At 32.3% G+C, this 19,054-nt stretch overlaps 1 protein-coding gene across 1 annotated transcript in view; it reads right to left on the minus strand.

The window, feature by feature from the left end:
- Positions 1 to 2,020: 2,020 nt before the first annotated feature.
- The window catches only part of ASZ1 (ankyrin repeat, SAM and basic leucine zipper domain containing 1), a 51,987-nt gene continuing 34,953 nt past the window's right edge, over positions 2,021 to 19,054 (minus strand). The window contains exons 5-13 of the mRNA XM_047097023.1: positions 16,546 to 16,657; positions 15,881 to 16,015; positions 14,612 to 14,736; positions 13,788 to 13,863; positions 12,475 to 12,531; positions 11,387 to 11,496; positions 6,904 to 7,009; positions 5,947 to 6,060; positions 2,021 to 2,694 (exon numbers count right to left, since the gene is read on the minus strand). Coding sequence (XP_046952979.1) covers positions 2,542 to 2,694; positions 5,947 to 6,060; positions 6,904 to 7,009; positions 11,387 to 11,496; positions 12,475 to 12,531; positions 13,788 to 13,863; positions 14,612 to 14,736; positions 15,881 to 16,015; positions 16,546 to 16,657 — 988 coding nt within the window. The 3' untranslated portion in view covers positions 2,021 to 2,541. The remainder of the gene's footprint in view (positions 2,695 to 5,946; positions 6,061 to 6,903; positions 7,010 to 11,386; positions 11,497 to 12,474; positions 12,532 to 13,787; positions 13,864 to 14,611; positions 14,737 to 15,880; positions 16,016 to 16,545; positions 16,658 to 19,054) is intronic.

Here is a 19,054-nt window from a genome sequence, read left to right on the forward strand (position 1 = left end):
ACAATGAGGAAAATCTTATGTATTCTATTGATACTTTATGCATGAACAATTTAATCACAAAAAGGTCCTATTTATTTTTAATCTGCAATCTGAAAATTATACTGTATTTGTCAAGGAAGTAAAAACATACTTAGAATATGCAGATACAATGGACTTTACAGTATTTCTTTCCCCTGAATAGTTAATCATACTTAAAATACATTACAGCAGATCACTATTTTAAGGAACTTGCTAATATTTTTGGAAATAAAATATTTTATCAATTTGAATTTTCATAGTTTATCCTAATATTTGAGATACATATAGTTTGGTTTGATTAGAAGAAAAAAAATAGTGACCTATTCGGCCAAAAGAAGAGATATGATCATCTTTAAAGATGAACTGAGGTGAAAGACTATTGTTAAATAATCAGTAAGTCATTTTTTTAAAGGAAACTAACATGTATTAAACACCTTCTATTTGCCTAAGAAATGTGCTAGGGGTAAACCACAATTTCTTTATCCATTCATCAGTTGATGGACATTAGGCTCTTTCCATAATTTGGCTATTATTGAAAGTGCTGCTATAAACATTGGGGTACAAGTGCCCCTATGCATCAGCACTCCTGTATCCCTTGGGTAAATTCCTAGCAGTGCTATTGCTGGGTCATAGGGCAGATCTATTTTTAATTTTTTGAGGAACCTCCACACTGTTTTCCAGAGAAATTGTGGTTTATATACATAATGGAATACTACTTGGCAATGAGAAAGAATGAAATATGGCCTTTTGTAGCAACGTGGATGGAACTGGAGAGTGTTATGCTAAGAAAAATAAGTCCTACAGAGAAAGACAGACACCATATGTTTTCACTCTTATGTGGATCCTGAGAAACTTAACAGAAGACCGTGAGGGAGGGGAAGGAAAAAAAAAAAGAGAGGGAGACAGCCAAACCATCAGAGACTCTTAAAAACTGAGAATAAACTGAGGGTTGATGGGGGGTTGGGAGGGAAGGGAGGGTGGGTGATGGGCACTGAGGAAGGCACCTGTTGGGATGAGCACTGGGTGTTGTATGGAAACCAATTTGACAATAAATTTCATATTAAAAAAAAAAAAGAAACGTGCTAGGAGTGAAACATGATCTGTGTTAGAAGAAGGACCTCTTCTCCTACCCCTATTCTGGTCTTGAACCCACTTAAATTGAGGGATATCAGAAAAAAAAATGTCTTGCTATGGCACTTCGGTAAAAATGTCAGATACGTTCCTTCCAGTGATATATGGTTGAGTGTATTCTCAGAGAAGGAATTATTCGAGTCTTGCTGCTCTTGTGTAACAAAGAGGAGAAATTACCACTAATTATATTCTTCTTTTCTACAATTTTTTTGTAGATCCACTGCATCTGTTGTTGTAGATCCACTAAGTCAAGCAATATTTAACTGCCATGTTCCCTGTGAAATCAGGCCTGCCCTTTTTCACCTTCACTTTTAAAATCTGAGTATCATCATTTGGTTTGGGAAAAAAAACCCACATAATCATGTATTGCTTTTTAGATTGATAGACATCACATGCCACATGCCACTCACTGTCACAACGTCTTCAAGAATGTTACACATAGTACCTGTCATAGTTCCCATAGGTACATTACATAAAAAATTTTAATGTACTGTGTACTTTCCACACTATTGTCTAAAATTTTTTATTTTTTTAATTAATTTTTTTTAGAGAGAGAGTGCACGAGCAGGGGAGAGGGCCAGAGGGAGAGGGAGAAAGAATCTTTTGTGGGGCTCAGTCTGAGGACCCTGGGATCATGATCTGAGCTGAAATCAAGAGTCGTACTCTCAACCTACTGAGCCACACAGGCACCCCTAAATTTTTTTAAATTTACATTTTAGATATTTTCCCTAGGTTTTTAATCCATAATTCAAAAATTGTTCATTTTATCTTTATTCTTTGCATGCTCTGAAATAGTTTCAAAGTCATTCATTTCCTAATGTTTCAGAACTAAAAAATTAAGAAATTCCTTATTACATAATAATGGAAGGGAAAAATAAGGACTAAAAGAAAGGGACTTATTTATGAACATTTTACACATTCTGTAAGATTCACTGTGACAGTGGAACACACTGTTCTTTTTTTTAGTTTTTTCATCATGGTAAGTGTACTCTTTAATCCGCATCCCCTATTTTGCCCATCCCCCACCCACCTCCCCTCTGGTAACAACCATCAATTTTGTTCTCTGTAGTTAAGAGAGTCAGGAACACACTGTTTTTTAAGTGTCAAATAATATTAGATAAAACTTTTATTTTGAATGTGATTTAGAATCATAGTGCTAAACTTATGAATCACATAATTTACTGCTTGACCAAAATTAACATAAAAATACAACAAATGACATTTTTAACTCAAACTGACAAACCACTTTCTAAGGAAACTTTCTGTTCTATGCTATTGTAATTTCTCCGATGGAGTATCAGCAAAGAATGTAGTTATGCTGTGCCACAAATAGTTAAAAGCAACATTTGTAGGTAATTTGAATAAGATATTACTCAAAACACAATATTAGGGTTATTTTCTCTGGAAAGTCAGCTTGCAAATGAAAAGAAGAAACCCAAATCCGCACACTGTAACAGCCGTCCTCTTCAAAATTCTACTGTTCCATGTAGATACTTCTTCCATTAATGGTATATGAGTTGGATCATTTTCTCGCTCATTTTGCAACTAATATTTAGTATGAGAAAATGAAAAGAGTTAATGTAAAGTACACTGAAAATAAAAGTATCTTTGATTTTTAAAAATATCCACGTTAATTCAGCTGATGTAGAAGCAGCCAAAGCAAGATTCTCATGCAAGATTTAAAGTGAACACTTAAATGTCTCAAAAAACAGTCGTTTTTCCCCAGGATCCCATTATAGTAAATTATTAGTTTCACATTAAGAATACTTTCATAGATTATTACATTTCAAAATCATGTTTTTGTATCAGGAGCTAAAGTTCCTTGAACGTTAAAGTCTTTATTTCTACCTACAAGCAATGACAGTTGTTATTTTTCCCTTCAACATTAAATATCAAATGATTTCTTGAAAAAAGTGAACCATTCTTATAGCATACCTACAAAACATTAAATTTAACAAAAACTCAAAGGTTTGATGCAACTGCCAGAAGTTTAATCCTTTATTTAAATATAATTGCAGGAACAAATACTAACAAAAACCTAAGTGGATCTTTTAGCGCTTCTCAGCAATTAAAGTACAAGCTCAGTAAGTTTATAAATACTTATACACTGAACTCTGTTGCTACAGAAGGCCCCCCAACTTGTGTGTGTACATTGTGTGTATGAGAGAAAGAGAGAGAGAGAGAGAGAGAGAGAGAGAGAGAGAGAAGATAGTTGATGGGGGAGGGGCAGAAGAGGGAGAATGAGTAAAAGCCAAAGATCCTCAAAAGATAAAAAGAATCAGGCACATTTATAGAGTGATATATACTAGAAACATCCTGGGCTGGAGTGGTGACATAAATATTTTCAACATTAGCAAGAATAACTACTTCTAAAATCTACAGTGTAAATATTTAATTTAAAAAGCCTGCAAAATTAATTTTAAATTTACAGCAGAAAACAGACTTCAATGCCAATCTCATTAATACTGTATTCTTGGCCTAACTTCCAAATGGCTTCATTCAGTAACAGATTCCTTTTTGACACTGATGCTCCATTTACTGAATCCTGAGACAGCCATTCCTTTTATTAACCAATTACTTAGAATGACCCTTTCTGACAGGAGCCTGTCAGTGTGTTGCTTTGAAAGAGAGTGATGTGGTGTTAAAGTCTAGCCTTGACCTCTCCTACCCTCCCTCTTTGTTACCTCCATACACTTATTGATGGTAACTCATATGTTTTTTAATTTGCTTCAGTTATTATTGGTAAACTGAAATATCAGATAATAGCATACTCCCAAATCTGGAAGCCTTCACAGTTCTCTCAATCAAGTCTCACTATGGTGATTACTACTGAAGACTAATCCAGAAAAACCACTGCAATAGCTTGTTCTAAAATTAAGACTTTCCTGACCAAAGTACTGTATCTGCAATTATTATAAATCAGTAAATGTGTTTTCGAGGCTGGTTCTTCTACAGAAATGTATAAATTCAAGGTAGAGAAGGCCACAGAAAACAGACTTTCCATTAGCTAAAGAAAGCTAAAATTTCTCCTTATAGGTATATGTTATTAAAATAAATATTATGGTACCTGATCGAATCGTTTATGTTTTAGAGTCAAAGTCACCCCTAGAGCAGTGTTTCTTTATTTCATTCTTTTAGGAAAAACCTGTCCTCTCTCTTTAGCTTCATCTCAGTCTTCCTCCCCCTCCCCAAATGTTTTTAGTTCATCTTAGAGAAACCAAATAATTACCAATCCTGAGGCAAAGATGTCCTGGGAGAGTTTCCTACTCTAAACATTAAAGGATGATGCTTTGCAGGAAGTATCTTTACACAAATCCTTCCAAATTTCCCCTGGATCCTCATGAAAGATATTATCCTAAGTCAAATCAATACCATTTTCCTTCACTTCTTGGAGATGATGAAGGTAGTGAAGATGAGCAGTGCTATAGTCCTCATGTTATCAACAAGTTCAGAAAGTAGAAAATCAGACTTTTGTATGAGAAAGTTTGTTTGAGGAGTGGTTGTGGATTAAAGGAATACAAAAGTGGAAGTAGAATAATTAGAAGACTGCTGTGTAGCATGGTTGTCTGACATACAGCAGGCACCCTCACGCCTGTGAATGAATAAATGTCAAAGATAATACAACTTCTAAGATGCCTCTTTCTCTAGAAGGGAGGTATCTCCTACAAGAATTTTGAGATATATTACTCATTTGCCCCATTTTATCTTTATTTATTCCCCTACTATTTTGTAAAACTTGCTTTACAATTTCTGTTCACTTTTTAAAGACTCCTTTTAATTGAACATATGTTAATAGCTAGAATGACAAATTACTTGGAACATGTATAAAGTTGATTTTGAGAAGAACTTTTCTTGATAAAATATTACCAAAAATATCAAGCGGCTTATGGGTTGAAGTTATACAAATTTAATGCATAATCTAACATTCACTTCAGCTATTTCACAAAAAGTTTACAGATGTCAAGTATATTTATTAAATAGGCTTGGAGAACTCACAAGTGAGTTATTTAGTCAAATGAAAATGTTTTCCTTTTTTTATTACTTATCTTCAACAGAGTTCCCTATTTTAGCAACATGGATTTTGTTACAGCCAATTTTCTTAAAGGAGGGAAAATCATCTGTCCTTAAATCCAGATGTACACTTCTATGAGTACAGAAAAAACAACCAAAAAGGCCCACACTCTTTAGGAAAGTCTAGAAAATAGAGTATTTCATCTAAAAACCTGTATCATTAACAGAGCTGATAAACCTGTCCTTTTCATCTGCATATTTATATGTAAATAAATTCTACAAATACAACTTCATATCTTTATGATATCTATAACTTCATAAATATTTGATTTTCATTGTTTTTCTGACTGGCTACGTATCACTGTAACAAGTGGTTGTACCATAATTTATTAAATCATTCTCCTGGCACACGATACTTCTGGTACATAACACTTTTGGAATCATTAAGCTACTGAAAGATGCACATATTTTTATGGTCCTTGGCACATCTTGCCAAACTATTTTTGAAAGGAGTTGAGACACCAGTCTCACATGAAAGTGTCAGCTTGGTGAATCACCAACGTTCTCCCTTGCTAATTTAAAAGATGAAAAAGGATAGATCTTATTCTTTTAGTCTGCATTTCTATAATGACCCACAAAGTTTGTTTTTTATCTTTATATCTTCCTTTGGAAACTATTCTTTTCCCACTTGTCTAGGGGAAGCAAGTTGCTTTTGGCAGAATTGCTTCATCGTCTAACATATTATGCTGTACATCATTTCCCCCTTTTTTAATGTTAAATATATACCTTCTGAATTAAGTCTTTTAGTTTGCAGACCTCTTCACTCAAATCTTCAACATTACTAACCAGTTCTTCACAAACGGAAGTAAAATTCCGGGGAGAAGACCATTCTAGTACTATCTGTGAATATTTTCAAAAGTTACGTTTTAAAAAATGGGAAACAACTTTTTACAACTTTGTATCTACAAAAATGATACAGTTTTCTCACTCTTTAAATTATGTAACTGAAAAGCATTTTTTGTTCAGAATAAATTCTGATACCAAAAAGAAATTTGTGATTTTATATATATAAACAGTCAAATCTTAGTTTCCTGAATACATTTACTAAGATTATGTATATATGACTTTATGGAGACTAATATTTAGCAGTAATAATATTTATGGTGAATAAATAAATTCATGAAGATTTTAAGAATGATAGGACTCCTAGATTAGTATTCTATAAAAAATCAGAGGAAAACAAGTGCATTAAAAAATTTTTAAACAAATAGCTAAAACCAAACCACATGAAAAACTCTACAAAAAAGTTTGCTTTTACAGGCCACTTACACTTTCTCTATTTAAATTTTCCTTCATTAAAAAACCTTACATTGATATGGTTTTTAATAACACTCAACACATTGTTTTGTTCCAACCTTCACTTGGGTCTCCTGTCACTTTGTATTTTAAACAACTAAATTCCCTTTAAGAACAAATGTTAAGTTTAATACACAGATCAGTTTAATTTTTGGTCTGACTCATTTTCCTTTTCCTGAGAGCTAGAACACAGAGTTTTTCAATTAATTAAAAATAAAAGATATAGTAAAAGTAATATTAAACAAATTGACCTATTTAGATTTTATGTGACATTGTAGAAGAAAGATACAATTTTACCAGATAACTGTTTATTGAATTGTCATTAACTTATCTGGAATGTTCTTCAGTATTCATACTTTTCTTCACTTAACAACTTTTATAGAATACCTTGTGGGAATTTACAGGCAACTCAGAAATGATATTCTGTACTGCTGTTATTAAATGGCCACACTGTTTGTTTAATTTCAGAAGAAAGTTGAGGAACTCATCACCACTAAATAGAGGAAACAAACAAATAGGAATCACTAATATGAGCAATTTACTTCATTCTACTGGGATAGTTAATGTCTAGCCATAATATTTACTAAATTCTTTAAAAATATTTATAGAATAGCTAATATATATTAACAACTGAAATAGACATTGAGTATAACAAGTCTCAAATCTTGAGGATCTCAAGCTTCAGCATTTGAGGCAGACATGGAATTGTAACATCATTATTCAAAGGGACATATAAAGAAGGAATATAAAAGTGTCAATATTTGAGTATCTATTATGTGAAGGTACTACACTGGTTATTTTACATTTTTTATTCTTTTAGCTCCTCCCAACGACTCCTGTAAGGTAGATGTTAACATTAGCTTATAGCTGAGACATCAAAACTCAGAGATAATGAATGTAGTATAATGGGAATAGATAATTAGTAATGTTTCACAGAGATGATAGATACTTGAATACAAATTTATCAGTCTGAATGAATATAAGGAAAATACATACCTTTCTTGTGATGTATAATTTTCAGGGCCACTGAATATCGACAGGCAAGTTGTAAAAATCACAACTCTATAGTATGCATTCATTACATACCCTGAATGGCTGACTGCCCACTGCTTACCCCAGAGCTGTAATAATATACCTCTTGTTACAATATACTTCTCTTTTCCCTGTGCTATAAGAACAGCATGTCCCAGTTGGGAGTGTTTATCCAGCCTGTTTTCAGAGTAATAACAAGAAGGAGATCCACTGCAGGTACAGCCATAATATGGGTACTCAAGAAATAAATTTTGTTATAAGTTGTTTAGATTTAGAAGTTATTTGTTACTGAAGCATAACATAGTGTAAGCTGACTAAAACAACAGGCTATTTTTAAAATGTGAAGTCAAAATAAGGAAAGAGCCCAAATGTACACTGACTAATCAATGGATAAAGAAGATGCGGTGTATATATGTAATGGAATTATTACTCAGCCACCAAAAAGAATGAAATCTTGGGGTGGCCTGGGTGGCTCAGTTGGTTAAGTGTCTGACTTTTTTTTTTTTAAATTTTTTTTTTCAACGTTTTTTATTTATTTTTGGGACAGAGAGAGACAGAGCATGAACGGGGGAGGGGCAGAGAGAGAGGGAGACACAGAATCGGAAACAGGCTCCAGGCTCCGAGCCATCAGCCCAGAGCCTGACGCGGGGCTCGAACTCCCGGACCGCGAGATCGTGACCTGGCTGAAGTCGGACGCTTAACTGACTGCGCCACCCAGGCGCCCCAAGTGTCCGACTCTTGATTTTGGCTCAGATCATGATCTCATGGTGTGTGGGATTGAGCCCCTTGTAGGGTTCTATGTTGACCTTGTGGAGCCTGCTTGGGATTATCTCTCTCCCTCTCTTTCTGACTCTCCCCACTCATGCTGTTTCTCTCAAACTTAAAAAGAATGAGATCTTGCTATTTGTAGCAACATGGACGGAGCTAGAGTGTATTTTTCTAAGCGAAATAAGTCAGAGAAAAAAAGTACCATATGAATTCACTCATATGTAGAATTTAAGAAACAAAACAGATTAACATAGGAGAAGGGAAAAAGAAAAGAGAGGGAAGCAAATCATAAGAGACTCTTAACTATAGAAAACAAACAGGGTTGATGGAGGGGAGGTGGGTAGGGGATGGGCTAAATGGATGATGGCTATTAAGGAGGGCACTTACTGTATTGAACACTGGGTGTTTTATGTAAGTGATGAATCACTAAATTCTACTTCTGAAACCAATTATTACACTATATGTTAACTAACTAGAAATTAAATAAAAATTTGAAAAAAAGAATGTGAAGTCAAGTGTTAGGATAGAATTCACACCTTAAATAAAGGTACTCCAAAACTATGTGCTTATTATAAAATATCTGGAAAAATTAAAATTACCACTACTCTTATCACCTAAAGATACTGACTGGTACTATTTTCTTCCAGAATATTTTCTACTAGTATTTTTCGTATGCATATATACAACTGGCACTATGCTTCACACTCCATTTAATATTTGTCTCTTAAACTTATTCTTTTTCTATGATATTAAATCTCAAAATAATTTTAAGGACAGAATAAAATATGTTAATGCAATGTAATTCAATCATTCCCCAATGTTAAATATTTCGAGTTTCCAATTTTAGAATGTTTAACAAATAATAGATGTGAACAATATATTTTTACATAAAATTCTTTATCTTTTTCTTTTTGGAGGAGAAATAGTTTTCTTAATGGACATAATTTTGAGATGCTTTTGACAGACTTGAGTAGCACTCAGGTGGGCTTAGAGGAAAGGTCTGGACAGAAACTGTTGAAAATGTCAAGATATGGATGAATGCTTACTATTTCTGTTCAAAATATCTCAAGGTAGTAATGGAATAGTTGTTATTATTTTTAAATTGCATTCTCTAATTCTGCAAACATAGTAAGATTAAGTGTAGAAAAAAGTAAAAGGACTGTGCATATATGTTCTTGTAACAGACTATCTTAGAAAATTTAACACATAGAAGGAAAGTATCATAAAATAAATCAGTAGCTAGATTGGTGAAGTCACATTACCAGAAGATTATAATCAATCAGTTCAACTTTTCCTGCTGTTAGTTTTCTTATGACTTAATGACTAATTTCTTCTTTAAAGAATGACTTTGAACAAATGGGAAGTAAAACCTTTTTCATAACAGCCTGTAAACACAGTCTGTGATTTAATAACAAGGTCAAATTCCTGGAATATATGTCTGCCAGTTATATTTTTTAAAAAATTCAGCAGTTTTAATAAGTGAACCATTCAGGATTCTGCACATTCTTTAAGTCTATTAAATTCCTCAAAGTAAATTCTTAAAGACAACTCTGCCATCATATAAATAAGTTATATTAAAAATTTTAATTTCCAAGCTAGTCATGTAGAACTTAGAATATTTTTTCATAGAGACAATAAATTTAAAAATTAAGGAAATTAACAGAGATTCAAGAAGGTTTGCTGCTTTTAAGTCCTCACAACTGAAATCCTTTTAAATATTTAAGTGTGTTTAAATATTTAAGAGTTAGAATGTTATTTGGAAACAATGAGGCATTATTTTGAATACAGATCATCTTATTATAAGGAGGCAGATTAAGAGAAACAGAAATAAGTTAATTTTGCAATAAGCTTTTTAAAGAAATCTGGATCATCTAAATTATCCCATGTAAAACCTCTCTAAATTCTAAAATGGTGTGGAAATCTATCATTTTTAATTCATGTTTATTACAGTTGCAATGTTAGTTTTAGATAGGCTACGTTAGTGATGATAGTACTGTACTTGTAAGTATATTTTATAAGATACAGCTTGGATGAACCTCAAGGGGATTAGGATGAGTGAAAAAAGCCAATTACAAAGGATACACATTGTATGATTCCATTTAAGTAACATTCATGAATATCATTATCAAGATGGATAACAAATTATTGGTTGTTAAGGATTGGGGGATGGGTATGGCTATAAAGGAGTAGCATGAGGGAGCCTTATGGTAATGGTATGTTAAGTGTACTGTTTGTGGCAATGGTTACATAAAGATACACATACAATAAAACTGAATAGACCTATACATGTACACACAAATGAGCACATGTATAACCAGTGAAATGCAGATAAACTATGTGCATTGTACCATATATATCAGTTTTATGGCTTTAATATTGTACTATAGTTATACAAGATGTTAGCACTGGGTGAGACTGGGTAATGACTGTATGGGACTTCCCTGTACATCTCTTTGCAATTTCCTGTGATTCTATAATGATTTCAAATAAAAAGTTGAACAATTTACTGCCCCAGAAAATATTAATAAAATCAAATACAATTATTTTAAAAATGGATTTTAGATTACTAATATTACTAATAATCAGTGCTTGACAAATTTATAATATTGAAACCAAACTTTATATACTGACAACTTAATTCCTTAAGAATAGGCTGAAAATGGGGGCTGAGCTACATTAAGAAATGCTTTCTTACTGCCCTATGTGAAAAAATTACTACTTTGAATTTTCAACTTGACACATAAAATGACTCAAAGAGAGTAAGAGCTATACTATGAGAAGCATGGCATCTCATATAGTTCATTTAACAAGATGCAATGAAAAAATAAAAGAATGTTTCTAGCTGAGTTAATAAGAAGATGCATTGTTTTGCTTCTTGGTAAAATGACTTTATAAAAATTGACTTTATAAATGACTTCCCATTTCAGAACACAATAGATGATAAAATGAACTATCCATTTCCTTGGTAAAATGATAGTATCAAGTAAAAAGACCCAGAAACTATCAAAATTAAACTTTTTAGTTCTTTTTTTAAGAACAGCTCATTCTAAACAATATTAATGTTGTTTACCTGATTTCCAACTTTGCCACTTCAGGTAGTTCTCCAAATTTTATCTCTTCTACCTCGAGTTCTTTAAGAGCAGCCAGAATTTTCTGCTGATCTCTATTGGTAATTCCATTCTAAGTAGAAATAATTTTAAGGTGCAACAAGACAGTCATACTCGAGTAATTTAATATCCAAAATTACTGAAAAAGTTTTCTCCTTGATTAATTTATATCTTGAAAAAACATACATATTAGAAAAATAAGAAACATACTGAAAAATAGATGGTTTGCTTATAACTGTGACTGACAAGGTTACGTCATTTAGATTTTTATTTAGATATATAGTGACTATAGTCAATTTTTTTTGCAAAACTCTAAAAACAAATGATCAGATATTAAAATAATCTTTCCAAAACCACCACAGTAAAACAATTTTCCTTCAAAGTATTATTTAAAATATTACCAGTGATTATAGAAGGATTATGTCTTTTGTCTTCATTCTACCATTGGTGTTAACTAAATTTTCTCTTTTGGGTTTAGCTAAGTAGTATGTTTATTTTGACTTTCAACAATACTGAAGATTTCAAGTTTCCAATGTGTGTGTGGAGGAAAATCATTACCTTTTAGTATGCTATTTATTAGTATTAAATATCTCTAATATTTTCAATTGTTATTTTCAAAGCTATTTTCAGATTGTTACTTAATAATGTTAGATGGCAAAATAATAGGTCTTGATCTTTTGAGAACCCAGCAAAAGGCAGAATTTCGATGACACATATTCATACTTACATATACAAAAAGCCACCTCTTATTTCTAAGTAACCTCTTTTACAAAACTATTTCAGATTTACAAATGAAGAACCAGTTTTAGTTGAGCTCTCATGATTAATCTGAAGAAAGAAAAACAACTCTAAGTCCTTCAATGTTCTTAAAGCAACTTAATACTATAACAGAAGATTTCAGATATGGTTATCCATAATCATATGTAATCAAAGAAACTAGTAAAGGATCATTTACGGTCTGTAGCCCCAGAATTTTTAAAATAGAAAATAAAAACATCCACAATTCTTAAAATATGAAAGAAGGTCTGGAGTTTTTGAAACTGATACTAACCTTTGTAAACTCATCTTTCCTCATGGTCAAAAGATGTCTTAAAGTTATATCCCTTTCCTGTAGAGAAGAAAAAAAACACCACCTTTCAATATAAGTAAAACATTAGAAAGGAAAGTAGGCAAGTGTCATAAATTAGTAATTTATAAATTAGTCAGTTATAGTCAGTCAACTTTCAGTTCTAGGAGGGGATAGAATATGCAGGTATAGAATTGTACTACTGGCTAGATGATGAGTGTCATTAACATGTGTAAATGATTACCTAAAAAAGTACAATCATAACCGGTTTCCCAGATTCAAAGAAAATTATTACAGTTTATATATGCTCACATAAAAAGGAAGGTAGCTCTATAAAATTTGACAGAAGTTATGTTTTATGAATATTTTAAATTTCTAACTGCATCATATTAAACAATCAATAACATTCAGTTTTACTCAGTATTTCTCAAATAGGAAGAAGTTTCAAGATTGTACAATGAAGTACAATTCTGAACTACCTAAACAGAATGTGCCCATTCCTAAGGAGAGCCTATTTTAAAAAGTGCTTTACTGCTTCATTCAGCTAAATGGTTAACTGTCAAACCCTATAATGCATACCTAACGTACCATAACTCAAACACCATAATGCATCCTAAAGTACCTAAAAAACTGCTTGGCATATGATCTAATTTAATATCTATGACAATCCTACACTAGGTATTATCATCCTATGAAAAAAGATTTAAGTCACATATTTCAGTTAAACAATCATTAGAGCAAGAATCTGATACCAGATCTGTTTGACTTAAAATCATGCTTCTAATATTCTATACAGGAAGCAACTCTAAAAACAATCTGCACCAGGCAGTGGTGCCTGGGTGGCTCAGTTGGTTAAGCGTCTGATCAGCTCAGGTCATGATCTCACTGTGAGTTTGAGCCCCACGTTGGGCTCTGTGCTGACAGCTCAGAGCCTGGAACCTGCTTGGGATTCTGTGTCTCCCCCTCTTTCTGCCCCTCCTCTTCTCATGCTCTCTCTCTCTTAAAAATAAATAAACATTAAAAAAAAAAACAATCTAAAGGCTGAGATGTACAAGGAGGAGTCCTATGAAGTTTCAGGCAGTGAATAAAAGCTGTTTATTCCAGCCAAATTCAAATTTATTTAAATTTCTAGAATAATAAATTTTTCAAATGCTTGTAGCCTTAAAATGGGATCTAGTATAAATTATGGAGAAAAGTGTGTTTGGCATTTTTATTTAAGCATGCTTAAGCATTAATATTTAGTTAACCAACAAATAAACATACATCTATAATTCTCTGTAGCTTATACAAAATCTTACCTTTAATAAATCTGTCATATGTTCAAGCCCAAGACCATGTAAAAATATTTCCAGGTCTCCAAATGCTGTATATGAACTAGACACATTTATAGCAACGTCAATTTCAGAACGGACTATAAATGCACAATCAATATATATTTATAATATAGATACAGAATGAGAATGAGTAAGAATGTATCTATATGTAATATAGTTGCAAATTTACACACTAGACCTATGTTATATCAGTGGAATAAGGAAGGTTTCTTGAGTGAAGATATAAGTTAACAGAGAAAATGACGACAGTAAAATGTAGCTCATCTTTCCTAAGAATGAAATTAGTTGCCAATATGTATATTCCTTGTGGGGTTTCTATACATGAAAATCTCTTTAATTGTAGGAAGTAAAGATTTAATAATTTTAATGTAGGTAAGCACAGAAAAATTTTGTGGCCATGTACTGAACTGTGTTCATAAAAAAGTGTATTTTTAATTTTAGCTTATAAAATCAGAAATCTGCTAAAAAGAATTAGAAAGCAAGATGCAGTCTAGTTTGAACAGTAACAAAAATATAATCTTAGACACTTTTAGAAATAAATTTTGTTGATATTTTAAAGTTAGAAATTATTTTCATTACTGTTAATAGTACACATATATAAAATTTTTCTAAAATTCTGTAGAAAAAAGCATTTAAAATCTAGACATTTCTCAGTGATACTTAAAAATTGATTGTAATCGTGTAAAATATCCTATTTTAAATGTCATCACATTTACTAAAAGTAATAAAACATACATATTTTTTACTCATTTATAGGTATTTTGTTGAACAAAAACATGCTTTGTTACCTAAATATGTGATCTTTTTCTTTATTAGAATCTGTTGTTAATAGTTTACAAATAGTCTCTTCTTTAGTTAGCTGTTGGAGCTTTCCCTCCAATGGATTTAAAGTAAAAGAAAGAAAATTGAAGATCTGCAAAAAGTTAATAAGCCATTCAAATATACTTAACATTATATATACTATCACTTATACTTAAAATCTAACTTTTTAGTAAGTCAGGGTTATGCTACATAATCAACCAGAACACAAAATCAAATCTCACTTTAAGAAACAATTTATGGCTCAAAATAATCTTTGACATTCATAAATTTCTTAATATGTCAAATTCAGTGTCATCTACCCTAAATTTAATAATGCAGTAAACCAATTAAAAATTTTCAAATTTTCAAAGCTTAGAAGAAGCACCATAAATTTCTTTTGAAGTTTCACAGGGCTTTAGTGGTTAGCAATTATTCTAGAATACTTCCGTAAATGTAGACTTGAGTTAGAAGATGATAGGCATGTTTATCAGATTGCTTAAAAAATAAAGAAAGTTATTTTCCATGCAGTGAAAGTGGCATGGTCTGATTATATGATAGAACCTCTGGAATGTTACATGCTTTCAAATTCAGAAACTCAGGTCTGGAAGCTCTTGAACTATATAACTTAGTTTTACACTTGTACTGTATTCACCCTTGTTTAGAAATTATAGCCCTTTGATCCAAAGTTTTAATATTCAGACTAAAACTTCCTATCAATAAAGTGATTTAATGTATGGCAAATATTTATTACTGACTTTAATATATGAATGACAGATCATCTACTCAACTATGTTATCTCTTCATTAAATACCTTGTCACATGTATAGGAGTAAATTTAACTTACTCATTTTTTAAAATGTCTAATATGTACTAATTAAAATTACATGTTCAATAATTACATGTTCAAATTTTGGCATTTTATTAGCTTTCTCAATACACTAATTAATTTCTAAAAATCTGGACCAGTCTGAAATGTTAAATAGTCTACTATAATTTTATTTCTAGGGCCAGAATAAGATTTTATTATTTATTTCTATAGCTTTTAAATTACCACTTTATATATGCCTCTTATTTAGTAAATGTGAATACTCTAGGAAAATAAAGTTTACGTTACCTGGCCAGAGGAGAATTACATATGTAAACATTTAATAATAGCCAGATACGGTATTATGACAGTTGTGAGTTCTAAGAAAATAATACAAAAGTTCTAGAAATAATAACATAACATGCCACAGAAAAATTAATATATAGGATACCTCTAGATGTTTATTTCTTTTAGCAATCTCACTCGGTGTCTTTCCATCTTTGGTTTGTAACATTTTGTTAGCTCCAAGTTCAAGCAACTTCAAAACTACATTTTTATGACCCTGACGTGCTGCCCATGTTAAAGCCTGTAAGTGGGGGAGAAAGAAGATTGTTTAAAGAGAGGGAGTGTATATGAGACAGAAAGGAAAACTTTTCAACAGTATTTATGGCACAATAAAACAGTGAGCATAGTTAATTAACAGAATGGTGCAATCTCTTCATTTTACAATCTAAAGTAAACATATTTCCAAAGTTGTAACTGCAAAGCAGACTGCCAGAGCTCACAGATTTTACAAATCATATAATATTTTACCCAGTCAAGTGCTTTATAGAATAAAATAATTTATTTGCCAATCACTGAACTGTTTTCTATAAAATAGAATTCTATGTGTATTCTAGAACCCACGCTTTGCTGTGTGTTACAGCTTCTTGTGCCAAGGGTGAGGACAAGGAGAATCAGATAATTCCTTTTTTGTTTCAGCTGTTGCTTTTCTTCACCAAACAGCAATTGTATCCCAGCCCCTCTGTAATTTTTACTTCCTAAAAACTTTTTTTGTGCACTGCTGATAAGATACCAATGTCTTAGAAAAGGGGACATTGTACAATCAACTCTCACGGTATAACCATTCTCATCCTGGGTATTAACTTCTGCTCCATGGGCAACAAGGAGAGCAACAACTTGAGGGTGACCATCTCGTGCAGCATACATGATTGGAGTCATAAGTCTCCTAACAAGGAGGAAGAAAAGAAACATCTGTGTTAATGCCAACATTAACAGCTACTCAATTTCATTAATTTTACCATACACAATACCAATGTATTGTTTTGAAATCAAAGAAAAGGAAATGAAAGCTTTTAAAAAATCAGGTGATTTAAAAATCCAATCTCCCAGCAAATAAATGTGAAGGAAGAAGACACTTAAAAGTACTGAATGCTTACACAGCACCCTCTAGTGAAGACACGTGTTTAAAAAAAAAATCACACAAAAAGCCATACTTTCTAATATGAGGTTTCAATAATTTACATATTCATGTAGGAGAGTATCAGAGTACTATGCTTATGCTGGGAATACAGTGATGAAAGACCCAAAAAAGGTCCCTGTCCTCTCAGGATAGCTCATACTTATTAAATGCTTATTATATTTTATTTATTACATTTAATAAAAATATAAGTTTAAAACTTTATCTTATTTCTTAATGTAGTCTGTTATGATTCTATTTTAGTATAAGCCTAAAAGAATTTTACCCTGACTTGGAGGCTTACTCTAGTTAAGAAAGAGATTAGTTTAATAGTTTAGCCAGACTCTCAGACTATTTTCTGGGAGAGCACAGTGGTTTCCCTCTTGTGTATCATTTCTCAAAATAGAGATTCAATCCCTCTCCTCCTGGAAGTTAGTCAGCTTCTTGTTCTATTACAAAGGATACCTGAAAGATTCTATCAGTTCTACTTGGGCTGAACTGTATCATGGTCAGTTTTGAAGGTGGTCTGGGATTCTGGGCTCAATCTTCCTGAATTGGCTCAAATATCTGATTTATATATAAAGAACTTCACAAAAGAACAACAAAGTAAATAATTTCAGAAATCTGTTTTGATCTCCAGGAAGTTCATCTTGGTTATTCACATTACATACACCACCTATAAACAATATTTCTCTATAAAGCTTGTTAACATAAGGTATATCCTGAATCTGGTCACTTCATACTAATGTCTTCAGCACAAAAAGATTCACACATTTCTCTCTTTATTCTATTTCCTAGGATATTACAATTTCAATGTTTTATTGGAAACTGTATGCTAAGGTAGCTGTCAAGCATTGCCTCTTCTATCTTGAATATCTCCTATACACTGGCTTCATTAGACAGGTAATGTTTACAAAGTAAAGAGGGAATTGCCTGGGTAACTTAAACAAATAATGAAAACATACACAATAGAACAAAATTATTTGAGTTGACTAATTCAAATTCTCCACTAAGTCTAAATTAAATCTCTTGATGCCTCTCCTCCACCCCACCTTCTCTATTAACAGTCCAAATCTGCTTCCAGTCTTCCCTATTTCACAAAACTACCATAACTATATAACTAAGACTAAGCATCATTCATGACTCTTCTCCATCACTCCATATACAAGTCATCAGCTGGTCCTTCTGGCTCCACCTTCATAATTAATATTCTGAATCTAGCCACTTCTCACCATCTTGTTAGCTACTGTAAGCAGTCTGAGCCATCATCATCTTTCTCTGACCTGTGTTATTGCAATAGCCTCATAATTACTCTCCATGCTTCTGTCTTGGCCCCTTAGAGTTTATTCTCCTTGGAAATGCCCAGTTCTTCCCCTTCCAGGGACCATACAAGTGCTGTTCCCTCTGCCTTTTCCTAGAACTTCATATTGCATACTTTTTCACCTTATTCAGATCCCCCATTAAGAGGCAAAAATCAGTAAAATTGACAAACAAAACCAAATTTATCAAGATAAAAAGAAGACACAAATTACCAGTATCATGAATAAGAGAGGTGACATCAATACAGATTCTCCCCATTTTAAAAGTATAATGGAATATTATGAACAAATTTCTGCTAGTAAGACAACTTAGATGAAATGGACAAATTTCTCAACAGATTCAAGCTACCAAAACACACTAAAAAAGAACCTAAATAGTCTTATATTTATAAAAAATTAAATTAGTAAATAACCCATTGCCCCCCCCCCCCCACACACACACAAAGAAAAGAGCAGGTCCAGATGGCTTCACTGGTAAATTTCACCAAACAGTTAATGAAAAAAGTAACACCAATTCTACTCAGACTCTTCCAGCAAACTGAAAAGGAAAGAATACTTCCCAATTCATTCTATTAGCAAGACTTACTCTACTAGCAGGAACCAGAGAGAGACACTGCAAGGAAAGACAACTATATAGACCAATAATCTTCACTGAACATAGATGCAAAAGTCCTCAATGAATTTTGGCAAACAGAATCCAAAAATACATAAAAAGGATAATACATCATAACCAAGTACAGTTATCCTGGGAATGCAAGATTAGTTTAACATCTGACCAAAAAAAGAAAAACCACCATTATCTCAACAAATGCGGAACAAGTACTTCACAAAATCCAACATCTAATAA

The sequence above is a fragment of the Lynx rufus genome, unplaced genomic scaffold (genome assembly GCF_022079265.1).
Source record: "Lynx rufus isolate CCGP_SWC_20201006 ecotype Redwood Valley unplaced genomic scaffold, mLynRuf1.p SCAF_4, whole genome shotgun sequence".
In the NCBI taxonomy this organism is placed as follows: domain Eukaryota; kingdom Metazoa; phylum Chordata; class Mammalia; order Carnivora; family Felidae; genus Lynx; species Lynx rufus.